The following is a 26,517-nucleotide window of genomic DNA, read 5'->3' on the forward strand; positions in this document are numbered from 1 at the left end:
TTCAAGAACTCAGTTTTCAGTTAATTCTTGCAATTTCCTTTTGCATAAAGTTATATAAACAAATGTAAATACTAAAGGCCTGTGAAATGGAAACAAAGTGTAGTGTTTGGGCAATTATCAGTAAGTATTTACTACTGCTTTGATGTTTTACTTTTCCACTGTATAGTAATCCCAACCAGCTACAAAAACTGCCATACGTAGTTCTTTTTTGGGGAAAAATACAGTTCATGATGCTGGGTGTTTCTTTTTTTCCTCCATTTGCTTAACATTTTTGTAAATAAATCAGAGAAGTGCATACTCTCATTTTCCTGTGCCATAGTTTTCTGTTAATCTCTTAACTCTTTACTAGAGTTTGATTCAAGTAGAAACAATAATGTGGAAGTATTAAAGGTTGATGGAAGGATGGCCACATGGAGATATCAGAAATGATAAGTCAGTGATATATGAACTACACTGACATTAACAATTCAGATGATAGCATCAGCTGATTACACTGTGATAATTTTAGCATGAATTCGGTTTCTTTACTAACCACAATTAAAAGAAAAAATCCCCGAAATGTTCTTCAGTGACAAGAAGATGCTATCCAGGGTTTAAAAAATCCTGCGGCTTTTCACTTCACAACTTAAAAAATGCAATTATGTTTTAACATCAGTTTTGCAGAATAATGAAAATGAGACTGAAGTTTAAAAAAAAATAAAGAGGGGCAAACTGGTGGTTGGGATGATGGCCCAGCCTGGGACACGGCAGCTCTGTAGTACCCAGAACTCACCTGTGAACTTAGGCAAGTCAAAAAGGATTACCTCCACTGAAAGGCAGTAATTGCAATGTCTATCTGAGGTGCTATAATGCTCAGTAGTGTTACTTAGCCAGGGAATGGCAACCCTATTTTCTTAGGTCTACACCACAGCTTTGTAAATGTTAACTAAGATGGAGCAACTTCAATGGATGAAGTCGCAACAGACCTTGCCTGCAAATACCCAACATTTTAGGCATTAGGTTATTCTTGTGTAATATGGGAAGCCTGGATGTTATCCCTTTGACTGTATTAAGTGGCAATTCATGTTTGAAAATGTGCCTCCAAAACATAAGCTTAAAATGAGTAACTTAAAAATGCTGTTTTCATTGCCAGCAGAATAGGCAGATTGTGACTGACGTACTTATTTTCAGTCTCTGGCTAAAACGTAGAGATTAAATCAGGTAGATGAGTAGTTTGGTACCAAACAGAAGTGGGTATGTGGTCCTTGCTGAAGGAAATGTAGGTATGAGGAAAATGAGATGTCTTTGAAACTAGACAGTGGCTTAACTCTCTGAGGATTAACTCCCTCTTTTGCTGTTCCACTACTTCTGGACATTACAGCACTCCAAGTTTCTTTTAGCAGTAGTTTTTAGGTATCTGGCACGTGCAGTGGAATTTGCTGTCTTTTATTGTAATATATAGAATTTTCATCTAATATATGTAAGCTAAGACTACCCATAATTTGGCCTGGAAAAACTTGTACATGGAGCTGGAACCACCTAACTAACTTAAATTAATGCTGAAAACAGGTTTCTGTTAAAGGTTGTTTCAGCTGAGAGTTTAGTTGCGTTATTCAGTAGTAGAGATACATTCCCCTCTTTAGGGCCAAGAGCCCTGGATTCACTCCTGAAGATAGATGTCTAAAGCCAGAAATAAGGAATTTTAGACATGGAGGATGTGTGGCTTCCTACTTCTCCCTTAGGCATGATGTTAGCAGTCAGAGTAGTCTCCAAATATTAAGGGAGACCTGGATTTAATTGCCTCCTTTGCCTGAAGGGACCCAAAAACTCAACTCTCACACTTCTCCTACTTTTCCCATTGAATCTCTTCTAATTTGCAGGAATTGCTAAGAGCTCCACCCTGCTAATGAAGGGTAATTTCAGGACTGTACATTAGCATCATTGGATAAATTACAAAGGCAGCCCTCGAGGCAGGGACTACCCAGGGCTTTGCTGCAATAAGAACAGATACTGTTAAATGGGGGCTCTTTTTCAACTCAGACTTCTGTAGCTATCTGGGATCTTAACTGAGTGTTGGTTTCTTCAGTTGTCCACCAAAGCTGAAATACCAAGTGTAAAAACACGGTACAATCTTGGTCATTTGTTCTGATTCTCCTGCCTTAAGGATGAAGATTATTTTCTGTGAAGGATAGGCATTCTGTGGTCTAATACTGATTATGGTTTAAAATCCTTCTGTAAATAGACCCCAAGGCACAATGTGGTAGCAGCTCCTACTTGGGTGATAATAACAAGTGTATATAAAACAGCATCAATGGGGTCAAAAAGACGATGAGGTTTAAATGACAGATTATTTAATACAAATCCTACTACCCAGAGGTGTGCAAACAATTTATTTGCATTCAGTGCAACACTGTACAGGGGAATGGGTCTGTGGTTGTGTTTCTCTACAAGGTCAATAAATGGTTTGTCAGCTCTGGTGAGCATTTACTTTGTATCCAAAGTCCTAACATAAAAAATAATAAAGAGTAATTTTACTCCCTCCATTTGTGATGGAGTCCCACTCTGATAGGATAAGAGATATCAGTCAACAGCTGCAGATGGAAATGATTTTTTTTTTTCCCCACCGCCCAGACAGTTTCTTGTAGCAGACAATCTGGAGCCACATTAAGGATTATTTTGTTTTTAGTGGTCGAGCTGGCAGAGTAAATTGCCTTGTTGGATTAGTGTGTCCTAAAATCAAAAAGGGGTTTAAATGACTGTGATAGTACAGGCAGTACAACAAACTATTGCTATTATAAAATATACAAACATATTTCTCTTCTCTTTAGTGAACAGTATTGAAGACACATAAGGTATAAATAACTCCTGTAACTTCTTGTATTAATTTTTATGTGAATCTCAGAAATACGCAAATCAGCATTTATGTTGCCAAATTAAAATAAAAAGCTATTAGCAAATTAACACCTTTTACACAGGACTTATACAAATAGCACATCTTTCCTATTTTGTGTTATTGCAAGAACAAAATTGCATAGACCATTTGCTGGCACTGTCTTAATTCTCCAAATAATGCATTTGTCTTATCAAATAGTTCAAGTAGTTCCCTCAATTTAATTTCACCCACTAATGCAGTAAGTATTTACATGTAGTGAGAGAAAAAAACCACGGAGCTCAGAAATATTAGTAATGACATAATCATCTGATGGAATAATAGTTCAGCAAGAAAACATACTCCCTTTATTTTTCCTTACGCTCTCTATCAGGATGTTTTCAAAGTGTGACTGCCAGAACATATCATCTCACTCAGGTCATTCTTCTGAAGTTGAAATGTCATTTGTGCTCTTCTTCCCCTTTCACCCTGTAGTCCAGAGTTGTAGATACAGATTTGTTTCATAAACAGAAGTACTTTGTTTTTAAAATTCTGAAAATTCCACTTTCAGTAAATGCTTGTTAGCAATACTACAAAACTGAGAATAGCGAGGGCGTGCCGCATTTTCTAGTGCTTCACTGGCAGACACGGCTGTATTCTTGGCACGTGGAGCCCACGCCGGCCACTGACAAATAAAGCTTGCCATCCGGGCAAACACAGATTTCATACAGCCCCTGAGAAATACCAGATCCACCTCTTGTACCCTCAGGCAGCTTAGGCAGTCGCACCGTTTCTGCATCGAGCAAAAGCTGCATGGGAGAAAGAAGGACAAATGTTTTTTTTTTGAGATAACGATGTAATAAAGTGTGCCACAGAAACAAACAGACCTAGGTGGTAGATTAAGAAGAACCTAAATGGTTTCTGCAGAGCTTTGTGCCTTTGTTCAGCAGTCCTGGGGCTGGGGCTCTGCCAAGAAGCCCCCAGTGCTGCCTGGGCACCTGGGAACTGGCAGAGAGCTGAGCTCCAGCAGAGTTTTATTAAAAGACATTTCTCTAAGCTAATACAGCATTATATCAATTGGCATTATTGTTTAATCCGATCCACAAATAAATGTCTTCTTGTTGGCACCATTGATTTTAATATCCCATCCTCTAGAATCTTAGGAATTCAATTAGCAGAACTGATATAACTGATAAAAGGCCTGAAGTTATTTATTGTGAACCACAGCTTCAGAAACAGAATGGCTTATACTCACCACACCATCGCTGCTTTGTAGTTTGATATCCATCTGGGAAAGAGCCTCAATATTGCCTGCTTGTGCTTTGATATTAATGCCTCTTGGTGCATCCATGCTCAAAGATCGCGTTGGTGATTCCAGCCTGAAAACAGGAGCAAGAAATCTGATAGGAGCACATTCTCATATGTTTCTTTAGTTTGAAAAGCAAGTAAACTTTGAACAAGCACTTCAAGGATCTTGCCTGAACTCATATAAAAGATGCAGCTTCTTTTTTTTTTTTTTTTTTTTTTCAGGCAGCCTTGAAAAAGTAGCTAGTAACTTAAATTACACCAAAGCATCCCAAATGAAAAATATATTGGCATTCATAATAATACAAATGCTGACGTCGTAATATTACAAATGCAAGGTATTATTTCAGATAGTTTCAGATTATTTAATTATAACTAATTTATTTATTTATTTATTTATTTTTAATGAAACCCATTTTTACATTGTTTCATTTGAACTTGTTTTTATTTGTAACATAATAAGGTATGTAAAATAATATAACTAGTGCAGCATAGATGTCTTTTAATTAACAAGTTTTGACATTGTCATCAGTCAGACCTAGATTTCACTCCATGTTATTTAACTAGATAGCATTTGAAACGTAAAACTCAAATAACTTGAAGGAAAAATTATGCAATATAATGGAAAGTTGCAAACCCCTCTGCGCCACAAGGTGGCAGGAAGGTACCGTGTTAGCTCAGTGATCACCTCGGTGGGCCAGCCGTGCAGGATTAGTGAATTTTATTTTCCAAACAGATAAGGTCTTGTTTCTTCAGGACTTTGGTACCATTTCCACAATAGACAGAAGCAGTAATTAAAAATCATGACAGCCCAAGCTCAGCAACAATCTAGTGATTATATTGCTTCTTTCGAGTTATCCAGTAAAGAACTGCTTCACCTGGAAGCACTGGGATTCTGGTATCAGACTTCTTACAAACTGTGTTTTGTCTGGACCCTCCCTGGTGACACCAGCTGGAATTTTGCAGCCCCCATTGAACAGGTCAATATTAAGGCTAGAGAAAATAAACTAGAGGACCTTATGTTTTCCTTCAGATAATACAATCCCTAAGCATTTTAAATAAGGCAGCAGACATTATCAATGTCCTTTCTCAGTTTTGACCTGAATTTTTTGCAAGCAAGTTACATCACTGGATATATTTTTTGAAAAATCTCAGGCCTTCTTGAGAGGTACTGGCCTGACAACCTCATAGGAGGGGGAACCTGGGCAGGTTCCAGCCCTTCAGACTGACTGTATGAGAAAACAAAGCCCAGGTGAGGAGGAATAAAGGTCTCAGGAGAAAATTCAGCTTCTCGGAGTTATGGGAACACTGTGGTGGTCCCAGTTTACTTTACATTTGGGTTACTTTGTCTGTTCTGTGCCCTCCTTCTACAAGCACAGAATAGCAGGGCCTACATCGGTAACACAGTCCTCAGGCATGCTTCCCTGTTCTCTCTCTCTGTGTGGTCACCCAACATCACCAGGCAGAAAACAGTTTTCTCCAGCCTCTCTGTCTTGCTGTCTACCTTCTGAAATTTAGGGACAAGGGTTGTGTGTGTGTGTTGGCCTCTTCATGTGCGCTGAATGGCTGCCGGCCTGGATGAGAGCAAGACTGTGCCCCAGGAGGTCCTGCACTAAGGATGCATCCCATCGTAGGTCTGGACACTGACTACCAATCACATGCTAAAGCATGAAATAATTTCATACACAATACTGATGTAGCTGTCTTTCATTTACTCAAACTGCTTCAGTTCTTCCTTTCTTTGCAGTTACTTCGGGACTCTGAGATGGCACAAACACCTACCATGGTCATGCTGAGGACAAGGGCATGAGTACAGCTCTGTCCTGCACCAGCCTTCTATTAGTAATCATTATTAAGCAGTGTCTGTGATTTAACAACTTTTCTATGACCTTGCTTCAGATCTGTAGATTTAAACTTTCATGAAAAGGGAACTCAATGTTTCATCATGTGATTTACATGGTAGGTCTGTTTCATGGGAGCATTTTTCAGTGCACATTTGTATGCATTGTATAATGAAAAATTAATCAAAGCTTGTATTTTCAATATTTAAAGTTTAGTATATTTTCATAAATCTGTGTCAAGGTAGTTGCATATAACAGGAATGCAACTGTTTCGTTAGTTTGTTTTAGGGAAATGCTATAAACATTGAAATTGCTCATGTTTTTTGTAAAGCATTTCACATATATAAATAATCTACATGTAGATATGCATTTTTCTTTTTAAGGTCTGTTGCATATTAGAAGGAGGCAGACTGGGACAGATTTTTGAAGAGCATATCAGACATGGAGTTTGAAAAGCAATCAAGCAACAGAGAAATATTTTTTACTTTCTACGAAATTTAATGCTGTCAAGAAGCCTACAGGATCCAGAAGCAGTTACAGATATATGATATGAGTTGCATGTAATTTAAATTACATGGCAGGATTACATTTGGTATATTAATCACAATCCTAATTTTCTAATGTTTATTAGAAAACAGGGTCCTATTTCTAGATTAACTATGGGTGGGGTTAGCTAATTTATTAGGATTTACCTTATTGGGGCTTCTGGGCAATGGAAACTGCAGTGAAACTCTTGCAGTGATTTTAAGCCCTTCTGGAAGTCATGTGTGTGAGATTTTAACAAAGGCAACATTCACTAACAATAAAGACATATTTCTTTATACAGCTGTCATGTCAAAGACTCCGTGTCTCAAATCCAGACATAATAAAAGGGAAACAGGCACCTATTGTGGAAACTATATGACTGAGCTGAACCGTGCCTTTGAACGTCCCTTCTTAGTCCCTGCTTGATCTCAAAGCCCGTGACTTCATCAGTCCTTAGACTTGACCGTAAATTCTTCAGTGGTCACAGCCTTGAAGAACTGCCAGTTTGTCACTGCTGGGCAGGTTTGGACTTTTCCTATGTCCTTAAAGGTCTGGAGACCACAGATTGGTTCAGTGACCAGCGGATCTACTTAAAACTAGAAGTTGCTATGCAGTGCATAAGGTTTGCATCAGTCAGGGAGCAGACAGATACACTACTGTGTGCATACAGTGGCTGATAAAGTTTCAAGGTCTCTTCCCTAGGAAATAAAAGGAGGAAGAGAGTAGAGGGGGCTGAGCAAAAAGTAAACATGCATCCCTCAAAATTCTTGGCAAAACAGGAATTCAGCTTGCTTGCAAATGCAAGAGGTGCAGGGAGACTTAGAGGACAGTCTTGGAGTTTCTGGTCCTTTTGTAGTGTTTGAAGTCAAATGATGAAGGAATATATTGTTACCAATCACTTCATCTTTTTAATATATTATTATTTTTATTACAGGCAAAAAAATTGCATTTAACAGAATGGAGTGAGAATCTTTATCATCTGAGTGATTAATTTATGTAATATGCTGTACCAAAGGAGATATCTGTCACAGCCTGTGTCTCATTTGGGAAGAGGGATTCAGGACTTAGGGGTAGCTGCTAGGTACTGGGGTAGCTGATAGGGGTGTATTAGCAACTGGTGCAGTGCAGGAGGAATGGGGTGGGATTACACAACGTCTGATGCCAAGGACTTGACACCCACATTGTATGTGGGGAGTACTCTGGACTAGCTGTTGCCTGGACCATACTTGATCTTACAAATAACATAATGTATCAGAGAGTTGGTTTTAGCACTGCAGAAAGAATATTGTGGTCTTCAGGAGCCCCATTGCCCTTCATAATGCAATGTGGGGTTGCTTGACTCTTAAGAGTGGGACAGAGGAACCAGCTTGCTCTTGTGGATCTGGGGAATAGCTAATTCCTTCCTTCTAGCCCTTTTCTGTCTCTTACATCTTATGAGTCAGTAAGTATCCTGAATTCATTAGAGACAGAACTCCTGGATGTTACTCTAGATAAAGGTTCATGGACTGTTCCTCCCAGCAACTACCTAAGAGAGTCCAAGGTTAGTGTAAGTGGACTGGAAAGGTAAATGGACGCTGCCTTTGAAACTGCGGTGCACCCAACAGCTGCTGTGTGCACACATACAGCTAAATTCTCTTGCCTTTTGGTTAAAATATCAAATATCCTGATCATTTTTACAAAACAGAGAACATTTAGTGAAAGGTAAAAGGTAAACCTGGCACTAAAAAGTCAAAGGTGTGGTAAAGAAATTAGCACTGTATAAGGCATGTGAGTTAAATGTATTCTTGTATCAGTAAAAGAGAAGAACATATGTGTTCTAGCATTGACTTATCTTTAATTAAAGAAAGGGCCCTTGTATGCAGCAGAAACAAAATCTCATAAATAAATGGACTTGATTTACTTTGTATTGCATTATGTTTACATTTATGTATATTTATGTTTACTACACCATTAATAAGATATTGGTATGGTGATTTTTGTTGTTGTTGTTGGAAAGCTCTTTTAAACAATGAAAGAACACTAGCTGGGCCCAAGCTAAATACTAGCTAGTTCACAATTTCATTAAAAGTTGTTCACAATGCTTGCCAGTATTGATTTTTATGAGAATTCATAACATTTATTAATCCATCACTTATGTTTCTCTAATGTGCTCAATCTTCCTTCCATAGTGCTTTACTATACTTAAAATAAAAGGATTCATGCAAAAAAGGTCAAATAAATATATAGTAGGTTTGATTTAAGAATGAAGACATAATTTCAGGTTGGAATTTAGGAGACATTTATTCTAAGAAAGAGCAGTCAAGCACTGGGACGGGTTGCCCAGGGAGGTGGTGGAGTCACCGTCCCTGGGGGTGTTCAAGGAGCGGTTGGACGTGGTGCTTAGGGACATGGTTTAGTGGGTGACATTGGTGGTAGGGGGATGGCTGGACCAGGTGATCTTGGAGGGCTTTTCCAACCTTAATCACTCTAAGATTCTATGATACTAATGAGGTCAGAAAACAGTGAAATATCCCATGCCCCTTTCTTCATGTCATTTAGTCTATGGGACTGAAGATGCTGCTTCACACTTGCTCCTAGGCATTGATACATGTATAGCAGCAGGCACGGGAAGTATAGTGTTAGAGAAAAGATTGAAGAACATGAAGAAAAAAGAAGAGATATAAAAAATGGTACTCAGAAGAGATGGAGCTGGATTAACGGTACTTTCTGCACTGGTCATATTTTCATGTTATTCTTATTTCCCTTGAAGTTTCATGAAGATAATAACATCAAACCTCATGACCTGATATGGTTGTCTCCCACTCTTCTTTTTTGAGTACATGGTTGTGGGACCCACTTCTCAGTAAATGACCTCCATGACGCCTCAGTGTTAGAAAGCATTTACAAAAAATGGTGTGTTGACTAAACTGTTCCAAGGCCAAATAAAGCCATTACAGTGAGTTCAATAAGGTTGCCAGTTATGGGACTAAAGATCTCATCCTGCAAACCTACAATACTCTGAAAGTAAGCCCCATGCAACGCTGCCTGTGCATATGTACTTCCAAGACTAGGCTCATCTTTTTTCTAAGATTATTAATATATGTAACTTCTCATTCCTAGTTTATTTCCTAGAGAAACAGGAGGAGTTAGGAAAGAAAATGCTACAGTCTGTAAAGATGCAGAAGTACTGAGGTTATCCAGGCCACAGCTTATGAAAATGGGGTATAGAGCAACATATGCTGTTGGCACATAAAGAAAATAGCTTTTTCACATTGTCAAGTAAAGAAGAATCCCCTCATATGCCTCTGGCATGAAGAAAGGAGTCTTAACAGGTATACATGCCCTTGAGTTCAAGTCTGACTTTAGAAAGGTGAAAGAGGAGCAGAAATAAAATTCGTCAGTGACCGGAGGCCACAGAGCCATGGAAGAATAGGAAAGGTAAGGAACAAAAAAAAAAAGAGAGGGAAAAAAAGGGGGGGAAAGGAGAATCTTTAACCTGCTAAGAAACTAATATCTCTAGAGTCAAAAAGCAGCCTACAGAGGATTCTGTGGGCTTAGCTGGCCATGGTTCTCTGCATCAGTCTGCTTTCAGCTCTGCTCTTTGAGTGCATGTTAACCTTTGAAAGGCAATAGGAGTGTGTATATATATATATGTATATATTTTATCAATCTGAAGGCAGTCTAATTCACTAGCAATGCAGCTAGACATTGTAAGAGGGTAAACCATAGCCAGAGCATACACTAGTTACACCGGAAAAAGTGATCATTATTTATTTATGGTCCAATGTACAGAATTTCAAACCATATTCTCTCTTTACGAGGAAGCTGGATTTCTGTTGACATGAGCTGGTGCAAAACCTTTCCCAAATTGGAGCTGGAAAGGTGAGCAGCAGGCACACACTAATGCCTGCTGCCAATTCTCACCCAAACTCACTTATCTCCCAGCAGCTTGCTGTTTTGAGGTCAGACAAGTGTGGAGGGTGATCAGGATGTAGGAAGAATAATGCACACAGCTATGGATCTTGGTGTTCTGTCTTGTGGCTTTTGGTTGTTTGCCAGCAGGTCCAAAGGCAAAGAAGGACAAGACAGAAGGACTGAACTCTCAGACTCAGTATATGCCTCATTTCTGTTTTGTTTTGGAAAATTATTTTAATTGTAATGTCTCCTAAAACTACATCTCCATTCAAACAGGACAGTTGAGTTTCACAGCATGTTCCAAAAAACTGTATATACCTTAAGTACAAGGAATTATTAGTACTCAGCAATAAACCCTGATTACTAAATGTCAAAAAATGCAAAATACTAATGACTAATTAAATATTCCCCAATCAGTTTCTGCACAGTAATGGACATTTTTTTTTTTTATTTAATTGAAAACATCCTATTGTAAATCACACAAACTGAACTTCTTCATTAAAGGGTGCAGTAATTGCTTCCTATCTGTATGGTGCAGTCTTTTGTATTCTTCCATTTCATTTGATACTCTAAGTCTGAGCTTCAGTGATTTAAACTAAATAAACTATAATGAAAAAAAAATTGACTGAAAAACAGCATCCATTTTCCCCTGTTGAGTCCATTACTTGGTCAATGGTTATGTTATATCATCCCAATTTTTGTAACTTAGTTCAAAAAAAACATTTTCCAAGAGTTATTGCTCCTGGGACTTGTTTGCCTCAGGACACACATTCTGTTCCAGTAAGACTAATGTCAATACCTACAGCTCCCTTACACTGAATCCCAAGTTAGTCTATCATTTATGTCACAATAAAACGTAATATGCAAAACAGTATGGTTTTAATGAAGAAGAATGAAGTAACAATTACCTAAAATTAAAAAAAAAAAGGAGCTTTTTTCCATCTTCTTTGAAGTGCACCTGGCTATTTCATTCCAGACAAATGCACAGGAAAACTTATAATAGCACAAATTACATCTTAATATTAGAAAAGTACTTCTGACTTAAGAATGCCAAGGCTAATACTTCTCCATAAAATTTACCATTCCAGAAACAAAAAAGAAAATCACCAGTATCTTGGAAAAATACAGAAAAGTTGTCTGATAATATCAGAAGAAAATGAGCAGGTGACAACTGAATTCAGAGCAACAAATTACAAGAGTATCTGTTTAGAGGTCTGCATTTACATACAAAAGAAATCTATTAGAGAAAAATTATTTGGCCAGAATGAAGGAGCTGCACATAAACCACCTCGTTTTTCTAGTAATTATGAAGCATTTTTTAAAAAAACTTCAGTGGCACTATGTTGTAATTTAGAGACTACAAAATGATGGAGCAATTTGTTGCAATTTGATTTTAAAAATCACTTTTTTCTCAACTCTCTTCTGCTTACTGGTTAAACGCATTGATGAAAATGTCATTTGGGGAGGTCTATTATTTTGTCTGCAATCACTTGGGAAAGTCTCAAAATGTACTAGGCTTTGCTGGCGGTTTGTAACATTTCTGACCTCTAGAAAATAGACACAAAAGAACATTGTAATGCACTGAAACATCCCACATACTTCAGTAACAGCAGAACTACTCTGAAATAATTGCACAAAGATTCAGTATGTTTTGCCCTTTCTGGTAGCCTTCTTTCTTGGGACAATAACGCATTTGTCATTTACATATATACATGTAATGAGAGTCCTACTGAGTGATGCAGCAGTTGTTGGACAAGTGTTATCTGATATAAGCTGTTAATAGTAATGCAGGACTTTTGTGTGACGTGTAATATTGCTGCAGGATTCTTACTTGAAAAGTTCATTCTCTCTTGAAAATAACATTGTCAACTATTTTGGTCTGAAATAAGCTGTGAAAGTATGGTTACTGAGCTTAAAAATAATATCTGACACCCTTCCCCCCCCCCCATTTCTATGGATTTTAGCAACTTAGAAGGAAAATACACTTCTTTTAGGTAAATATGATGGGATCATGACTTCATGACTTTCCTGAAGAGACAAGGTTCTAGCATGGTCAGGGCCTCCAAGCTAATTATTACCTTGGAAGGACTCACTACCTTGTGTCTGATAGCAAACAAGAGCCAGTAATTGGCAGCATTTGCTAGTCCTTGTTACAAGACTATATAAACAATGATTAACAATTTAAATGAATTCAAGGAATATAGGCCTACAAGTGGAAAAAGCTTCACTCTGGGATTGGAATATTTCCCAGGACAGTGTGTGGCCTTGTTTCTTATGATGAATTTTCATGTCTTTGGAGCTTAGCCAAACATGGCACTGTTGGTAAGTGTATGACTCTTCTAAACAAATGTAGTTGCCTCTAGTAATGAGTACTGGACATCCCCTGTGCACCCTTCAAAATGAACAGAGAAAAACAGGCACTGCTAGGGCTTAATTCATCAAATCTATTTTAGGTGCCTCTCTTGGGTTAAAATGTATCATGCCCTAACAATATGTGTTTCTTCCTGCAAAGAGGTGATGAGATCCAATGCAGCTAGCTACACTCCAGATGTATAAATGAGATGAGATCAACTGCACCCGAACTAGCTGTCCAAGCAGTTGTAAAACCCTGAAGCCACATTCCATGGATTTTAATTAACCTCTCTGGAAAAAACATTTATGAGGATGATTCATATGTAAACCTACTGGATATAAAACTATTAGATGGCATCCAAAGGAGGGAAATAAAGATGGTGAAGGGGCTACAGGGGAAGATGTATGTGGAACAACTGAGGTCCCTTGGTTTGCTCAGCCCCTAGCAGAGCAGGCTGAGGGGAGGCCTCATGGCGGCCTGCAGCTCCCTCACGAGGGGAGCGGAGGGGCAGGCGCTGAGCTCTGCTCTCTGGGGACAGCGACAGGACCCGAGGGAACGGCATGGAGCTGGGACAGGGGAGGGTCAGGCTGGGGGTTAGGGAAAGGGTCTGCACCCAGAGGGTGCTCAGGCACTGGGACAGGCTCCCCAGGGCAGTGGTCGTGGCACTGAGCCTGCCAGAGTTCAAGAAGTATTTGGACAGTACTCTCAGATATGTAGTTTGATTTTTGGGTGGTCCTGTATGGAGCCACGAGTTGGACTTGATGATCCTTGTGGCTCCCTTCCAACTTAGGGTATTCGATGATGCATGAGAGGAACCCTTCCCACTTCAGTGAATGAATTGTGAATGAGTGTTTCTGCTTGCAGAGAGAGGAGAGTTTTAAACCTGGGTGAGCATTTAAGATGCACCTCTTTATACTGGGCACAGAGATCCTCCATGATTGAAATCTCTTGTGTAAATGCAGCCTGAATATGTATGAGTTGAATGGTAACCAGAAGTGTGTGCTGAATTATGAGCTGAATCATGGAAACAATGAGGAACACATTTAGGATCACCCAAAGTTTTGAGCAGGTGTTTGTTATTGTTGTTTTGTTTGTTTTTGTTTTAGCTCTACTCCATACATTAAGGAAGTGTGGTTGCTTTTCAAATACGTATCACTGTTGATTTTTAGCTTATGTTGTCTTACATTAAAAATAATCAAGGCTAAAGGGCATATCCCTGAGGCACTCCATTCCTCTCGAGCAGCATTCTTAAACGTTGGGATTATTTGCTGTTGTCAGCTGGTATGTTCTTCAGCATATTTTCCATTACTTTAAATAAAACTTTCTCATCATATTTTTCTTTCTTAAAATAGTCACTGTTCCAATTTGTTTCACATTTACGTTCTAAATACAAAATGACTGGCAACTGATGATTCCAGTAAAGTTCAATTATAAGATTCTGGATTCAAGGGAATTGTGAAGCATAAGCACTGCAGGCACCAACATTGCTTACTGCTTAGGGGTGATCTTTGTATGCAAGTACAATTACAAGGCCAGATTTGAACAACAGATGTTTTCCAGTTCCCAAGGTTTTGGATAACAGAACTTATTTTATGTAAGCAATATGAAAGAAATGATTCAAGTTCTAGGACAAATGCACTTATATATTCTTTTGAAAAGAGAATAAAACACTGCCAAGTTTTAATGATACTTTGAAAAGACTATAAAAGCAATTCAAAACAACATTTATAACCTATTCAAGAGCATAGCAGGCATGATTATTAGAGTGTAGTTATTTGTTTGCTAGTGCTTCATCCATCTTAAATACTGAGATGTTTTTGCCTGTTTGTTCACTGTCACTCAGTTCAGAGATATTGAAGGAATGAAGACTGAAGATCAGAACTGAGATCTGATTAAAATAGAAGCTTCTCTCAAGACTGGTGGTTATGATAAAGAGTGGTAAGCAGAGCTAATTCAAAAAAGGTCTCCAGGATGACCTCAATTTTGTGATGTGCTGACTCTCAAGGTAATTAAAAACAACCAAGAACCCGGTGAATATGATTGAATCTGGCACACCACAGATGTTTCCAGAATGGTTATATTTTTCAAACGACTTTAATGATATTATAAAACAACTTATAGTGTTATATTTTTTTTTCTCTGATATAATAACACTCTTTGCATCACTGTTGTCAAAATTTGGTTAGTATTTTTATTATGAGTCTTATTTCCTTAAAAATATCTTTCAGATTCAAATGCACCATGCATTTCCTTTTATATGATTCAACCATTTTTTTCCTTTGTTATTTAGAAGCATAGAAAGATTTCAAGAAACCAGAATTATTCAGTAGGTGCTCTTCATAATGTCCACTTGTTCTACAGGTATTCATGGAAAGAAACACTCAAGTGAAGAGGTCTTTGCTAACAAGCAGGTCATACCATTTCCCTCTTCTGATTCATTAGTACAGTAGTTGAGCGTGCCACACTCTTTTCATTGTCCTCACAACTGAAGTATCACAACTGCACATAAAAGCTCAGAGAGAGGGTAAAGAATGTGAGAAGTGCCCATGCACATGTGCAATATATCTTGAAGAACTACTGTTATTAAGAAATGCTCTCCTTTCTTCTTCCCTTTTTTCTGTTTCATTTGCCACATGAACATCCTTATGGTGGGGGACTCCTGTTTCATGCTTTCCCCTACTTTCTTTGATATAAGTGCTGGCAAGTATGTAAGTGAAAACTAATGTAAGGGGTGCTCTACCCAGCTCAATGTTACATCTTAGACATCTTGAAGTGACAGCATAATCATAGACTTACAGAAAGAGCTCCAGGTGGTCATCTGCAAGGTATCTATAACTGTGACAATCATTAATGAAATTTTCACGGTAGCTTGCACACTGGTGGAGTATGCTTTAATCACTGATGACACGTTCACTTCAGCAATCTCACAGAATAATCTGACATTATCGGGTATGCAGTTCAACAGTGTAGGAGTAGAAATCGTTATACCTCCAGTCTTTGCGCTACTGACATAAGCAGCCATGGAAAACATGTAAATGGCTTTGTCCTGTACAAGCAGCAGAAATAACTCCTATTGATTTTAATGTGTTAAGTAACTTCTCTGAAAAGCTGAGGCTTTAGGAAGAACATCAGCCACCTTACTATCTTAAGTGGAAGTCAGTTACAAGAATGGGCAGAAACCTGGCATTTGTTCTTAGGGAAATCTTATTTGGCAAAAAGGCCACTAACGTTGGTGCATGGATTTCCTCTACTGTTACTGAGGTATCACTCACTGGTTTCAGAGGCAGTTCTCTGATGCACAAAACACTGTAGGTGCTCAGGAGAGCAGCTCTGACTGCCAATACATCTATGTGGAAACAGGCTTGCTAGATCTGAGGCTCTATTTCCACTGGTCACCAAATGTTTCTCCTACCTCAGGAGGGAAACATCTTCTGTGAGAGCAGGAGAGAGCACCTCTACAGACTCAGCATTACAGAAAGGAGGATTATCTAAGCAGCAGAAGTGAGTTAGTCCCCTAAGGTCAGATAGTCCATTTGTCCTTTATTTATTTATAAGATTTTGAAAATTCCTTAAATCAATCAGCTTTGGGTGAAACATTGGGTGACCCAGTTTAATCTATGTGTATTAACAATGGAGGCTCCAACTGTTTTCACTAGTGCAGGGGTGCCTCCCACAAACTGGTAAATTCGAACCGAAGCATGTTCAAGGTTAAGCAAGACATCTTGGCCACAAAGACCAAACCTTGAAATCTCAATCCAGCATCTACAGCTGACCTGATGTGGTCAGCCTGGGGAGCTCTCAGTTAAAAAGCTAGCCAGGATCCTGCCCTACTGCCAGCTCTGTTAGGTAATGCTACTAAAGGCTAATAAATTAAAGACAGATCTGCTGAGAATCAGAAGAACGATGAGTGAAGTAGCATGACCAGCCACATCAGTAGAAAGAGAGAATACAGAATGGACCACTCCTATGAGCACCAGAGGGAAACAAATGAGACCATTCTCCTTGGTGTGAAATCCACTAAGAGGAGTCAATGAAGTAAACTCTCTTTCTGTAATGTCAAGCAGAGTAAAAGAGGTTATTGCCTACAAGACTTACTACGGCATGCAAGAGGAGGTGCATCTTGAGACATAGCAGGGTGACCTCCTGAGTTGTGTAAAACTTATTATGGGATGTTTAGGGGAAGGATCAAAGAAAGGAAAAAAGATAGATCAAAGTGGATCCAAGAAATGAAAAAAAGGAAAAATAGAAGAAAACAGGGATAAAAGTGGCTGGTTGGGTGCAAACAAATGGCTGGTCAGTTCTTGACTACTGTGGTTTATCCTCTATTCATCTTAAATCCTAACTATTTTCTGTATGAGTTTGTTCCCTACTCTGAGCTTGTGTGTATGAAGAGAGTGTGGTGAACTTCAAGCCTAACTAGCTGGTTAGCTGGTGAGCAGGTTGAGTGTTCTCAGCACTCAAAACTGAAGCAGGCTGGTCTACTGGATACACTGCATGTTCAAAGCTAGATACTGGAGGAACCTTTTTTTATTTTTATTTGTGTGTGTGTGTGTGTGTGTATTTCACCAGCGAACCTCAATACTGGTTAGCCAGGGAGGAGGAACAAGACTGAGCTGTCCATGCTACTCATGCTTATGTGATGTCCATTTGTGTTGATGTGGCTGGGTAATGGCACTGCTCTTCGGTTGCTTGGTGTGGCTGGCCATGTGTGTATTGTTTGTAGTCCAGGCACTTGCATGCCCACCAGGAATATGTGCTCATACATAACTCAAGAAAGATGGTGAAATTAAATACTGGGGAAAGATTATCTTGACAGATTAAAGCTTCCAGGTATGTGAAAAGGGTAAATGCTTTGAAGTACATTTCCTTGAGTTTGGAAGCTCTACAGTATCTTCGTATTTCGGCTGAAGGGAAAACAGTTGTACAGAGAGCACTGTTAGTTGAAAATAATCAGTGCAGATGGGCCTCCTTTCCCTTACTGTTATTATCTTTGTAACATGCTAGGGATGTATCAGAAATATGTCAGAGTGAATGTAAGTACAAACCTATGCGGAAGATGTTACAAATTCAATGCCTGAAAAATAAGAAAAATTAAAAAATGACTTGAGCTTATGGAGCTAGTACTTTAATATATTGACAGAATATGAGACGTGACATAAGGAATTGTTGTAATTAAGCAAAAAAATAGCACTGTAATTTGTAATGTCAGTCCCAATGAACAACCTGTTTCAAGTAGATGGGTGCACAAAAAGAAGCTGGCAACCATGACAGAGAAAAGAGATTTTACTTGGAAAATACTTTCATTTTAGAAGACAAGATGTGAAATAGTACCCAGGCCTATGCTAATAAAGTATTTTAAAATATATGTCAGATCTTTAAATTTGTCAGATATGTTTCTGAAAAGGTGATAAATGTGATGACCTGTACCATCCCATCCTTTTACACTACGTGTTTTCATAGATTTGAAACCATTAATTGAACGGAAAGAAAATCTTTAAGCTTCCAAAAGAAGTATGTGATGATGTTTTCAGTTAACATGAAAGTAGTAAAGTACATGAATGCAAATGTGTATCTAGCAAATTAATGCCAGGGCTCATAAAATTATATTGCAGTAGAAATGTCTCACTAGTCAGGGAGCAGAGATGCTTTACAAACACTGGCTTATAATTGTAGACTCACTTTCCTGTTATGTAATTCATTCTCTTCTGACTGACTGGGCTTTTAATTTGCATAATGAATGCAAATAAAAATCACTGTACTTCAATTAGTCAAATGGTATTTTTAGTCAATTAGCATGTAAGCATTAGTATTACAAATATGATTAAGCAATGATTTTGTGAATGCTTTTACCCTGATTGGCTTCTATACATCTCCTTCTAGACTTTCTTCCTTCCTTATAGAACCCCAGAGCTTCACCTTCCAGCAGTTTCTTACTGTCCAATTTAACCCTAGCAAACCTATACTTTGAGTGGAAAAGGCAATAGATTATGCATGAGTAATGGAAAGGATAAAAGTAAGACTTTCCTTTAAAGAGTCAAAGAGAAGAAGCCATAAGAAAAGTAAACTTACAGGCTGCCACAACAGGGACGTATTTATTTTGAATATACAGGTCGGGATGTTTACCAGCAACCCACCAGTACATGCCTTAACTAAATGCTGAGATGTATCAGTATAATTATGCCCTCAAGCTACCAGTATTCTACAACATGAATATCAGAAACTCATAAATACATATTTTGATGCTTTTCATTGTTGGACAGAGGTGTTTCATCAAAATATGAACAATAGTTTCTTAAATTACATTTTAAAAGTTTTGGTGAATGCCAATAGAATGTATTTGTTTAAAATAAGGCTGTTTTCACTAGGAAATATTGAAATCTTCACAGAATATACATGTAGACTGTTAAATATACCTATATTCTGTTAACAGTATTTATAGATTTATAATCATGCTCTGACCAAAGCTGACTCTCTGGAAAAGTGACATCACTCCTACTATAGCACTTTTCAAATCCAAGAAATGTGGAATGATGTGGGTCACATTTGAACCTTGAGTTGAAGAACTGGCAAAATACCACACGCTGTACTAAAAGTGATTTCCCATAGGACTTCTGGTCAGAATGCTCAGTTGTTGGCTGTCAGACATCTGTATGTGGCAACTATGAGAACAATGCTAGTACTCATCTGTGAGCATTATATTCATCATGCATAATATGCAATTAGCTGATAAATGGTATCTTATATAGAAGTAGGCAATGTTATTTTAAACCTAGGGATGTTTCAACTTTGAGATGTAGATTTTGTTCCTATAATTCTTCCTACCACTTCGAAGTAAGTGCAAGCACATCTCTTTTTCTTTACAGGTGAGTCGTGAATTCAATCTATTAGACTGAAAAGGACTTGATGTGTTTCCTTCAAACTAGAAAATGAAAAGACAGGTACTAACCACAGTGTAATTGCATCACTCTGTCTCCATTGCTTAGCTATAAAAAAGATATGCTCTAACACACATCATTTTGTTTCCAGAAAAATAGTCTATCTTGAAATTTGGCATTTGGACAGGAAATCCAGCAGAATGTGTAATTCAGAAGGCCGTTTGTGTCAACATTGTTTGCGATGCTGCTCTAAACCTGAATGACAGAGAATGTCGTCCCCATTCATATGACACTAGCGGAAATGTTATGACCCCTAAGAGCTTTCCAGTCAGCTCCTTGAAACATGCAACTACTGTTGAAGTGGATGGATTTTCTTGAAGCATTATTCTCTGTATATAAGGCTAAATATTGTGGCACTTTAGATCACATTCATCCAGCATATTATATTCACATAGTACAATATAACCACTGAAAGAAAAATAGAAGAAAAATAGAAGAAGATTAATAGGTGGTGAAAGTGTGGAGATAAGGCTTGGGGTGAGCAAATAGGTTCTATTACCTGTAACTAGATAGTCACTACTTTAATCTGTAAAAGAAGTATTATTCAAAATTAAAATAGAAAAGTATTACTTAAAATTGCATTTAAAAAATTCATATTGAAGTGTTTTTCAATAGGTATCTTCCTGTATTTAACAATGTGGAATAAAACAGAATATTTATAAAGCATTACAAAATTACCATGCATTGGTAAACTTGTTTCAGCTTCTTCACAATGGAATGCATGAATTTTGTTTACACTGCCATTTAAGGTTACCCTTGAAAATAACCTTTCTCCAGTATGAGCTTTCTAAATCGCTCTTCTCTGTATCTTAACTTAGCATCTGCACTGCAGACAAACACATTTGCTTCTTGATCCTCCTAAGAAGCCCTTCATGGAATCATTGCCACCTCTGCTTTCAGACTTGACATTGATTATGGGTGGTGATGACAGCAAAAAAATTAAAGGAGCGAGGCATTTTGAATGGCTGTGATTTAGCTTCAGGTCTTCTGGGCCTGCCGGGACATCACATAGCTTCATGCCCTGATATTCACCATTTTTCTTAGGGTTAAGCTAACTTGGTTTCTAGCACAGGTAGTTAGCAGCTCTGGCTTTAAGGCAGATAATAATGTCTGTCACAAGTGTCAGTGCTGATGCCACCACGTAGATAGTTCCTAATAATTATTAGGTTAACTTCTGTAAATTCTGAATCTGTGTTTCCCGCTATTTTAAGTCCACTGGACACAGAACTGAGTGAGATTTTAACTATTACTGTTGAACCCTACTCACGTGGAGCAACATTATAGATAAAAATGTGCTTATAGTTGACATGGTAATATCACTAAACAGATAAACCACCAGGTAAACATCTGTGAAGGAGAACCTTATAAATACCTTCAATTAATCTTAGTCTGTTCCTTCTAATGATATTCTGTGTCAAAAATAGATGAAAAATTTATAATAGACATAGTTGAATATAGCTCAAAACAGTGCAATTGTTAAATGAAATGTAGATAAGAGCTTACACTTAAAATGTAACATGGTACAATAACTGTAGGAGAAACTATTAGCTTTAAACCTATTAAATACTAATTGATGATGTATTTAAAGCAAAGTAACAACTACAGAAAATATCCAATTAAAATTTATAAAGAGCTTCTTGACTTTGTAATTAGAAAATTCAGTGTCTTAATTGTTCATAAATGCTACTTTATCAAAACTGAGACAACCACAGGAAATTAAAAATATACAACATAATGAGTCCACTCCCTCCAAAACCAGACAATGTTCATTACAATGCACAATCCTATATATTGGCTGAAGTCTGTCACATTCAAATTCTACTACAGTAGAAGGAACACTTTTTTGAAAGTAGAGATAAACATGTGGAAAAACTGATGTCCCAAGCCCATTCTGTCTTCAAATGCAAACACACAGTATTCGCTCTAAGTAAATGTTGAAAATCATGAAGAAAATTAAAAGAAGAATCTTAATAAAGTTTCCCTCTCATTTGCCATTCTCAATTTGCAAGTTCAGTCACCAAGGTACAGACAATGCTCTTGAAAGCTTTAATCATCTTCTGCTACTCTCTAATAGTTACTCCTGTTGGAGAGGAAACACTAAGAAATTATTACAGAAAGTAGCAGACTGCCAAGGTATGAAAGGACAGAAGTAAAACTGTAAAGAGGTCCTCTTCATTTAATTTTTCTTTGAACTGACATACAAATGGAATAAAAGATTTTCATGAACTGAATGTAGATTGAGTTGAGCTCATCATAATCAACACATTATAAACTAATTAGGGATACTACGAATGACACGGAGTAATTCACAAAGAAATCTATCCCAGGATTAAGGAGTTTTGAAACTTAGGAGATACTTTATAATTATATTCTCATCCCAAACTGCTTTTTAATGACACAGTTTTGTATCTTTCCAAATGTTTCTTACTAGTCTGTTTCCTTGGACTGATAATAGCTTATAAAAATTTTGACTTGTCATAAGACTACGACCTACTTCAAATAAGTAACTTTTATTTCAACATAGAAGAAAAAGTTATACTTATGTGTTCTGAAATTTTAAAATTAAAGTGTACAGAAAAACTTTGCACAGTAGATTATGTGGCTTTAAATACTCACCAACAGTAACAAATCATCTCATAATGGTGTGCAATACTTCTAGAGTTGCACACCAATGTAGAATTTTCCAGTAAAAAAATAAATTATCACATAATAGGAAAAGTTAGCACTAGTTCTGTAAATATTGTTTAAAATCCCTTGTTATGAAAAAAAAATGTGCAAACAACATTTACTTATTAGATTTATGCTTTTATGTATAAGTTCTTACCTAAGCTGTTTAAAAGCCTCTGCCTTCACAAGCGGTGTTTCTACAGAGTGTTCAAAAAGTGCTCCTTCGGGACCTGGAAAGAAGGAAAGATACTATATTAAAAAAGTTCAAATATTAAAGACATAGTGACAGTGATTTATATAGCCACTCTGAAAACAGAAATTGAGATACAAAAACATGTATTAACAACTAATGAGACAATTATTATCCAGATAGAGTTTTACTATCATTGTATTAATTGGAACAAAAGAATACACTGTTAATGCAACATTACAAGTTAAATTCTTAAAATGGAATTTGAAAAGTCAGAAGACAGTCAATGTTTAAACTACTTGGGAAAAAAATATAAGTTAACAGGATTTTTATAATACAACTTCCTTTAGAATTACCAGAGATAATTAAAGCTCCACAAAACCTTTGCAAATATTATAGAATTAAAACATCACCTGCATTTTAGACCATTCTATATAAAGCACAAAAGCTGCCATGTAGCTTCATCAAAGATTTCTCTTGATTGTCAGTCAGATGTGGTAAACATAAAATAGTATTTATGCACATAAAATTGTATCAGATGGTTTAGCTCTTGAAATAAGAGTAATTTCAGACCAAGAGAGGAGAAATGGTGCTTACCTACATGTGGTGGTATGTGTGTAGATTGAGCAAAGCAAGTCAGCCATATCAAAAGATTTTTTGTGTTGTTCAGCTGAAGGTAAATGCAACTTAAAGCCAAGATGTCCAGAACCCAGCTGAAGTGGATACAGAGTCTTGAACTGTTCCTAAGATCCTCCCCATAAAGCGGCCACTGTCTAGCCTTATTACCTAGATATCAGTACCCTCCTGAAAATCAAGAGTCTGTGGCTGTACTCTTTCTTTGCAGTTTTAAGTTATTTTGTGCAACAAATGATATGATAATAAAGGCAGTAATTTTCAAGACCAGAACTTGTAGTACAGAAAACAGAATGCAACGGACAACAATATTACTGTGAGAATTTATGGTCTGAAATAGAAGCAAGATTGAGTGCTTCTACAATGAGAACAGAAATGAAAAGGTAATAGCTCAGAAACCAAGATCTTAGAGGATAAATCCAATTAAGGACTTACATGAATTCTAGCTCCTGCACATTTAATTTATTTAGGAATTCAAGTTGCCCATAACAACAAAAGAGTCAATTTTCAACCTAGGTGTGAAGTGCTGAGGTTCAAGACAACAATTAAGATTAAAAAAAAAAATCATGGTCAGACAGCTAATGAAGGTAGTGTCCTATGCCTTATGTCTTATGTCTTGTTTTCTACCCAAAATACAGCCTCTGTCTCTCAGAACTTCTCATGCTGAATGAAGTTTTCCTTACAGGATTTCCCGTAAGAATCTTCTGTAGGGGTCCCGGTTTAACTCTGAACTCTGTGTCACAGATCATATTTAAAGGCAAACTTTATTCATTATTTATTTGGTCCCACTCTCAGGCCGACTTTGTGGGGTTGGTCTCTTCTGAGAGCTTTTTTTCCTATTCGATCCTTCCCTGAGGCTGGTTTTCTTAATCAGACTCTTTTGATATTTGTTTGACCCCCACTGGGCATCAAACTTCTGGGAGCAGTTTGATAGCACTTGGTACTGGTAAAATCAATATGCACAAATATGTGCATATAAATAATCAGTTATTGAGAAAAAAGTACATATATGTACACGTAAGTAATCAGTCATTGATAAGTAATCAATTAGAAGATAAATCTGTTTTTTTGTGTGTGTGTTTTTCTTCTGGAAGATCTGATGACACCAGGATGAAAAAGTGAATGTGGAATCAGAAGGAAGGCAGAAAAGACAAGAAATGTGTGGTTAGTAAATGGATGTGGTATAATCACAGAATCACAGAATCATTTATGTGGGAAAAGACCTTCAAGATCATCAAGTCCAACCATCAACCTGAGCTACCAATTCCCATCACTAAACCACGTCCCTCAGAGCCATATGCACACATCTCCTGAATACTTCCAGGGATGGGGACTCCACTACTTCTCTGGGCAGCCCATTACAGTGCTTGACCAATGCAGCATGAAGAAATTCTTCCTAATACCCAATCTAAAATTCCTCTGGTGCATGATTAGTGCCATTAAATGTCTAGTCTTACATTTGCATTTTTATAGTTTCCTGTTGTGTGCATGTGAAAAAAAAAAAAAAAAAAAAAAAGAGTTTTAATTTAGTCCACTTGCTATAAGTCATATAGTTTGAATTCTTATAAAGATTAGGGAAGAATATCATCACTTCCATTAATATTTTGCAAAAGTACCATCAACAGATATTCCAAGAATCATGAGATAGCATATTTAGCTTTCAGTGCAATAATCAGGTGATAAAAGGTAAGTGGAGCCTATAAAACAATAAAAAAATGACTTCAAAAGGAAAAGAATTGTGTCTGTAACTCAACTCATGAGTTTTATCTTCACATTAGACATCACCTGCATGGACAGACTCTGAAAAGCCCTACTCTGTGCTCTGCCTGATTTTCATTTAATTTCTCTGTCATCTTCAGAAATCCATAAAATAGCCATAGCTCATCATCTATTTGTAGTTTCAAAACTGATTAAAAGTGGAATTAAAGGTTTTAAGTATGGATGTTTGCATCAGTGGCTTCAGGAGAAAACAAGAAATTTAATTGCTCTCTTTCCCATACATACTTAGCTGATAGTCAAGAAACTGAGGTATCAGTATGAAAGGTGAGCACAAAATACTAAGGTTCTCTAGCAGATTAAACACCATCTTCTGTAGTTCTTGCACCGTTTTTGTATGCAGTAAAGCACTGGGTATGACATTATTAAATGCATTTATATCTTTGAATTGTAAATGAGATGACAAGCTTGGTTGATAAAGATAATAGTATGGGCGTAATAAACTTTCATAGGTATTTACTTTGATGCCACATCACATTTTGATTAAGAGATTAGTGCAACACAAATCAGCCTGGAATGCATTACATGAATTAAAATGGGCTGAAAGGTCTTAAACATAATTGCAAACAGAGAGCCATGAATGAATGGATGTATTACTAGTGGGGCCAAATGTGGTATAACATTTTATCATGGATTTGGAACAATAAAAAAAGATAATTTCAGTTGACACAGACACTGTGAAAGAGGAGATAGGAGTGAAAAGGACAAGTCACTAATAAAGGGATATCTCTGTTTAGCAAATGGGACTTTATCAGGTCAGCAATTTTTAAGCTGACCTATCTATACATTAGCTCCCTATTCAATTATTTAAGTTAAACTAACTTGTCTAGTCTAGTAATATTTTCTGACCCTGAATGCTTTGCTTTGGCAACATTCCTAAACTTTATTACTCAGAAATCTACTTCTTTTGTAATTAAAATTCAGAATGTCCTACTGACCCTTGAGCTTAGTTTTAAAGCCACCCTCAGAACTAGATGTGGAGCTTGCTCAGAAGTGGGCTAGCAGGCTTCTGGGGGCTTCTTACAGCACAAAGGATGTCACATACCAAAGGTGCCCTCATGATATCTTGCTACAGAATATGCAGAGCACTGCAAGACTAGTTAGAAAGTGCTTACAGAAGGGGAGGAAACTCTTCTTTCTCACAGACTTTTCTTATTTCACTCTGGGACCTGATTATGAACAGCCTTTTGTATTTCTTCTACAGTGCCTTTTACACATAAGTTCACATTTGACGATATAAAAATGAATAGTGTTTCCTTGCATTTGAGATGTAGCTTGATAAGATTATAAAAGACATTGTACGACCTACTTATCAGGCATGAAAGGGATGGGAGCTGATAAATCAGATGCCTCTTCTAGCCCACTTTTACATTCCTATCAAGGTTTGGACTTGCTGTGATTAAGATGACCAGATATGCACAGAGAGATGTCAGAAAGAGGAGCCTGGCAAAACTGACTGGAGGAGGGGAGCAATCATCTATATGGAGATTTCTGATGCCTGAGTGCAATCACAGAACCATAGAATCACAAAATGGTTTGGGTTGGAAGGG

General features: G+C 37.4%; 1 protein-coding gene across 4 annotated transcripts in view; it reads right to left on the reverse strand.

Moving 5' to 3' along the window:
- Positions 1-2,354: 2,354 nt before the first annotated feature.
- The window catches only part of SGCG (sarcoglycan gamma), a 132,892-nt gene continuing 108,729 nt past the window's right edge, over positions 2,355-26,517 (reverse strand). For all 4 annotated transcript variants that reach the window (XM_032197774.1, XM_032197766.1, XM_032197789.1 and 1 more), the window contains 3 exons: positions 22,526-22,598; positions 4,104-4,227; positions 2,355-3,657 (listed from right to left, as the gene is read on the reverse strand). In XM_032197774.1, the coding sequence (XP_032053665.1) occupies positions 3,484-3,657; positions 4,104-4,227; positions 22,526-22,598 (371 nt within the window). In that variant the 3' untranslated portion in view covers positions 2,355-3,483. The remainder of the gene's footprint in view (positions 3,658-4,103; positions 4,228-22,525; positions 22,599-26,517) is intronic.

The sequence above is a fragment of the Aythya fuligula genome, chromosome 1 (assembly GCF_009819795.1).
Source record: "Aythya fuligula isolate bAytFul2 chromosome 1, bAytFul2.pri, whole genome shotgun sequence".
In the NCBI taxonomy this organism is placed as follows: domain Eukaryota; kingdom Metazoa; phylum Chordata; class Aves; order Anseriformes; family Anatidae; genus Aythya; species Aythya fuligula.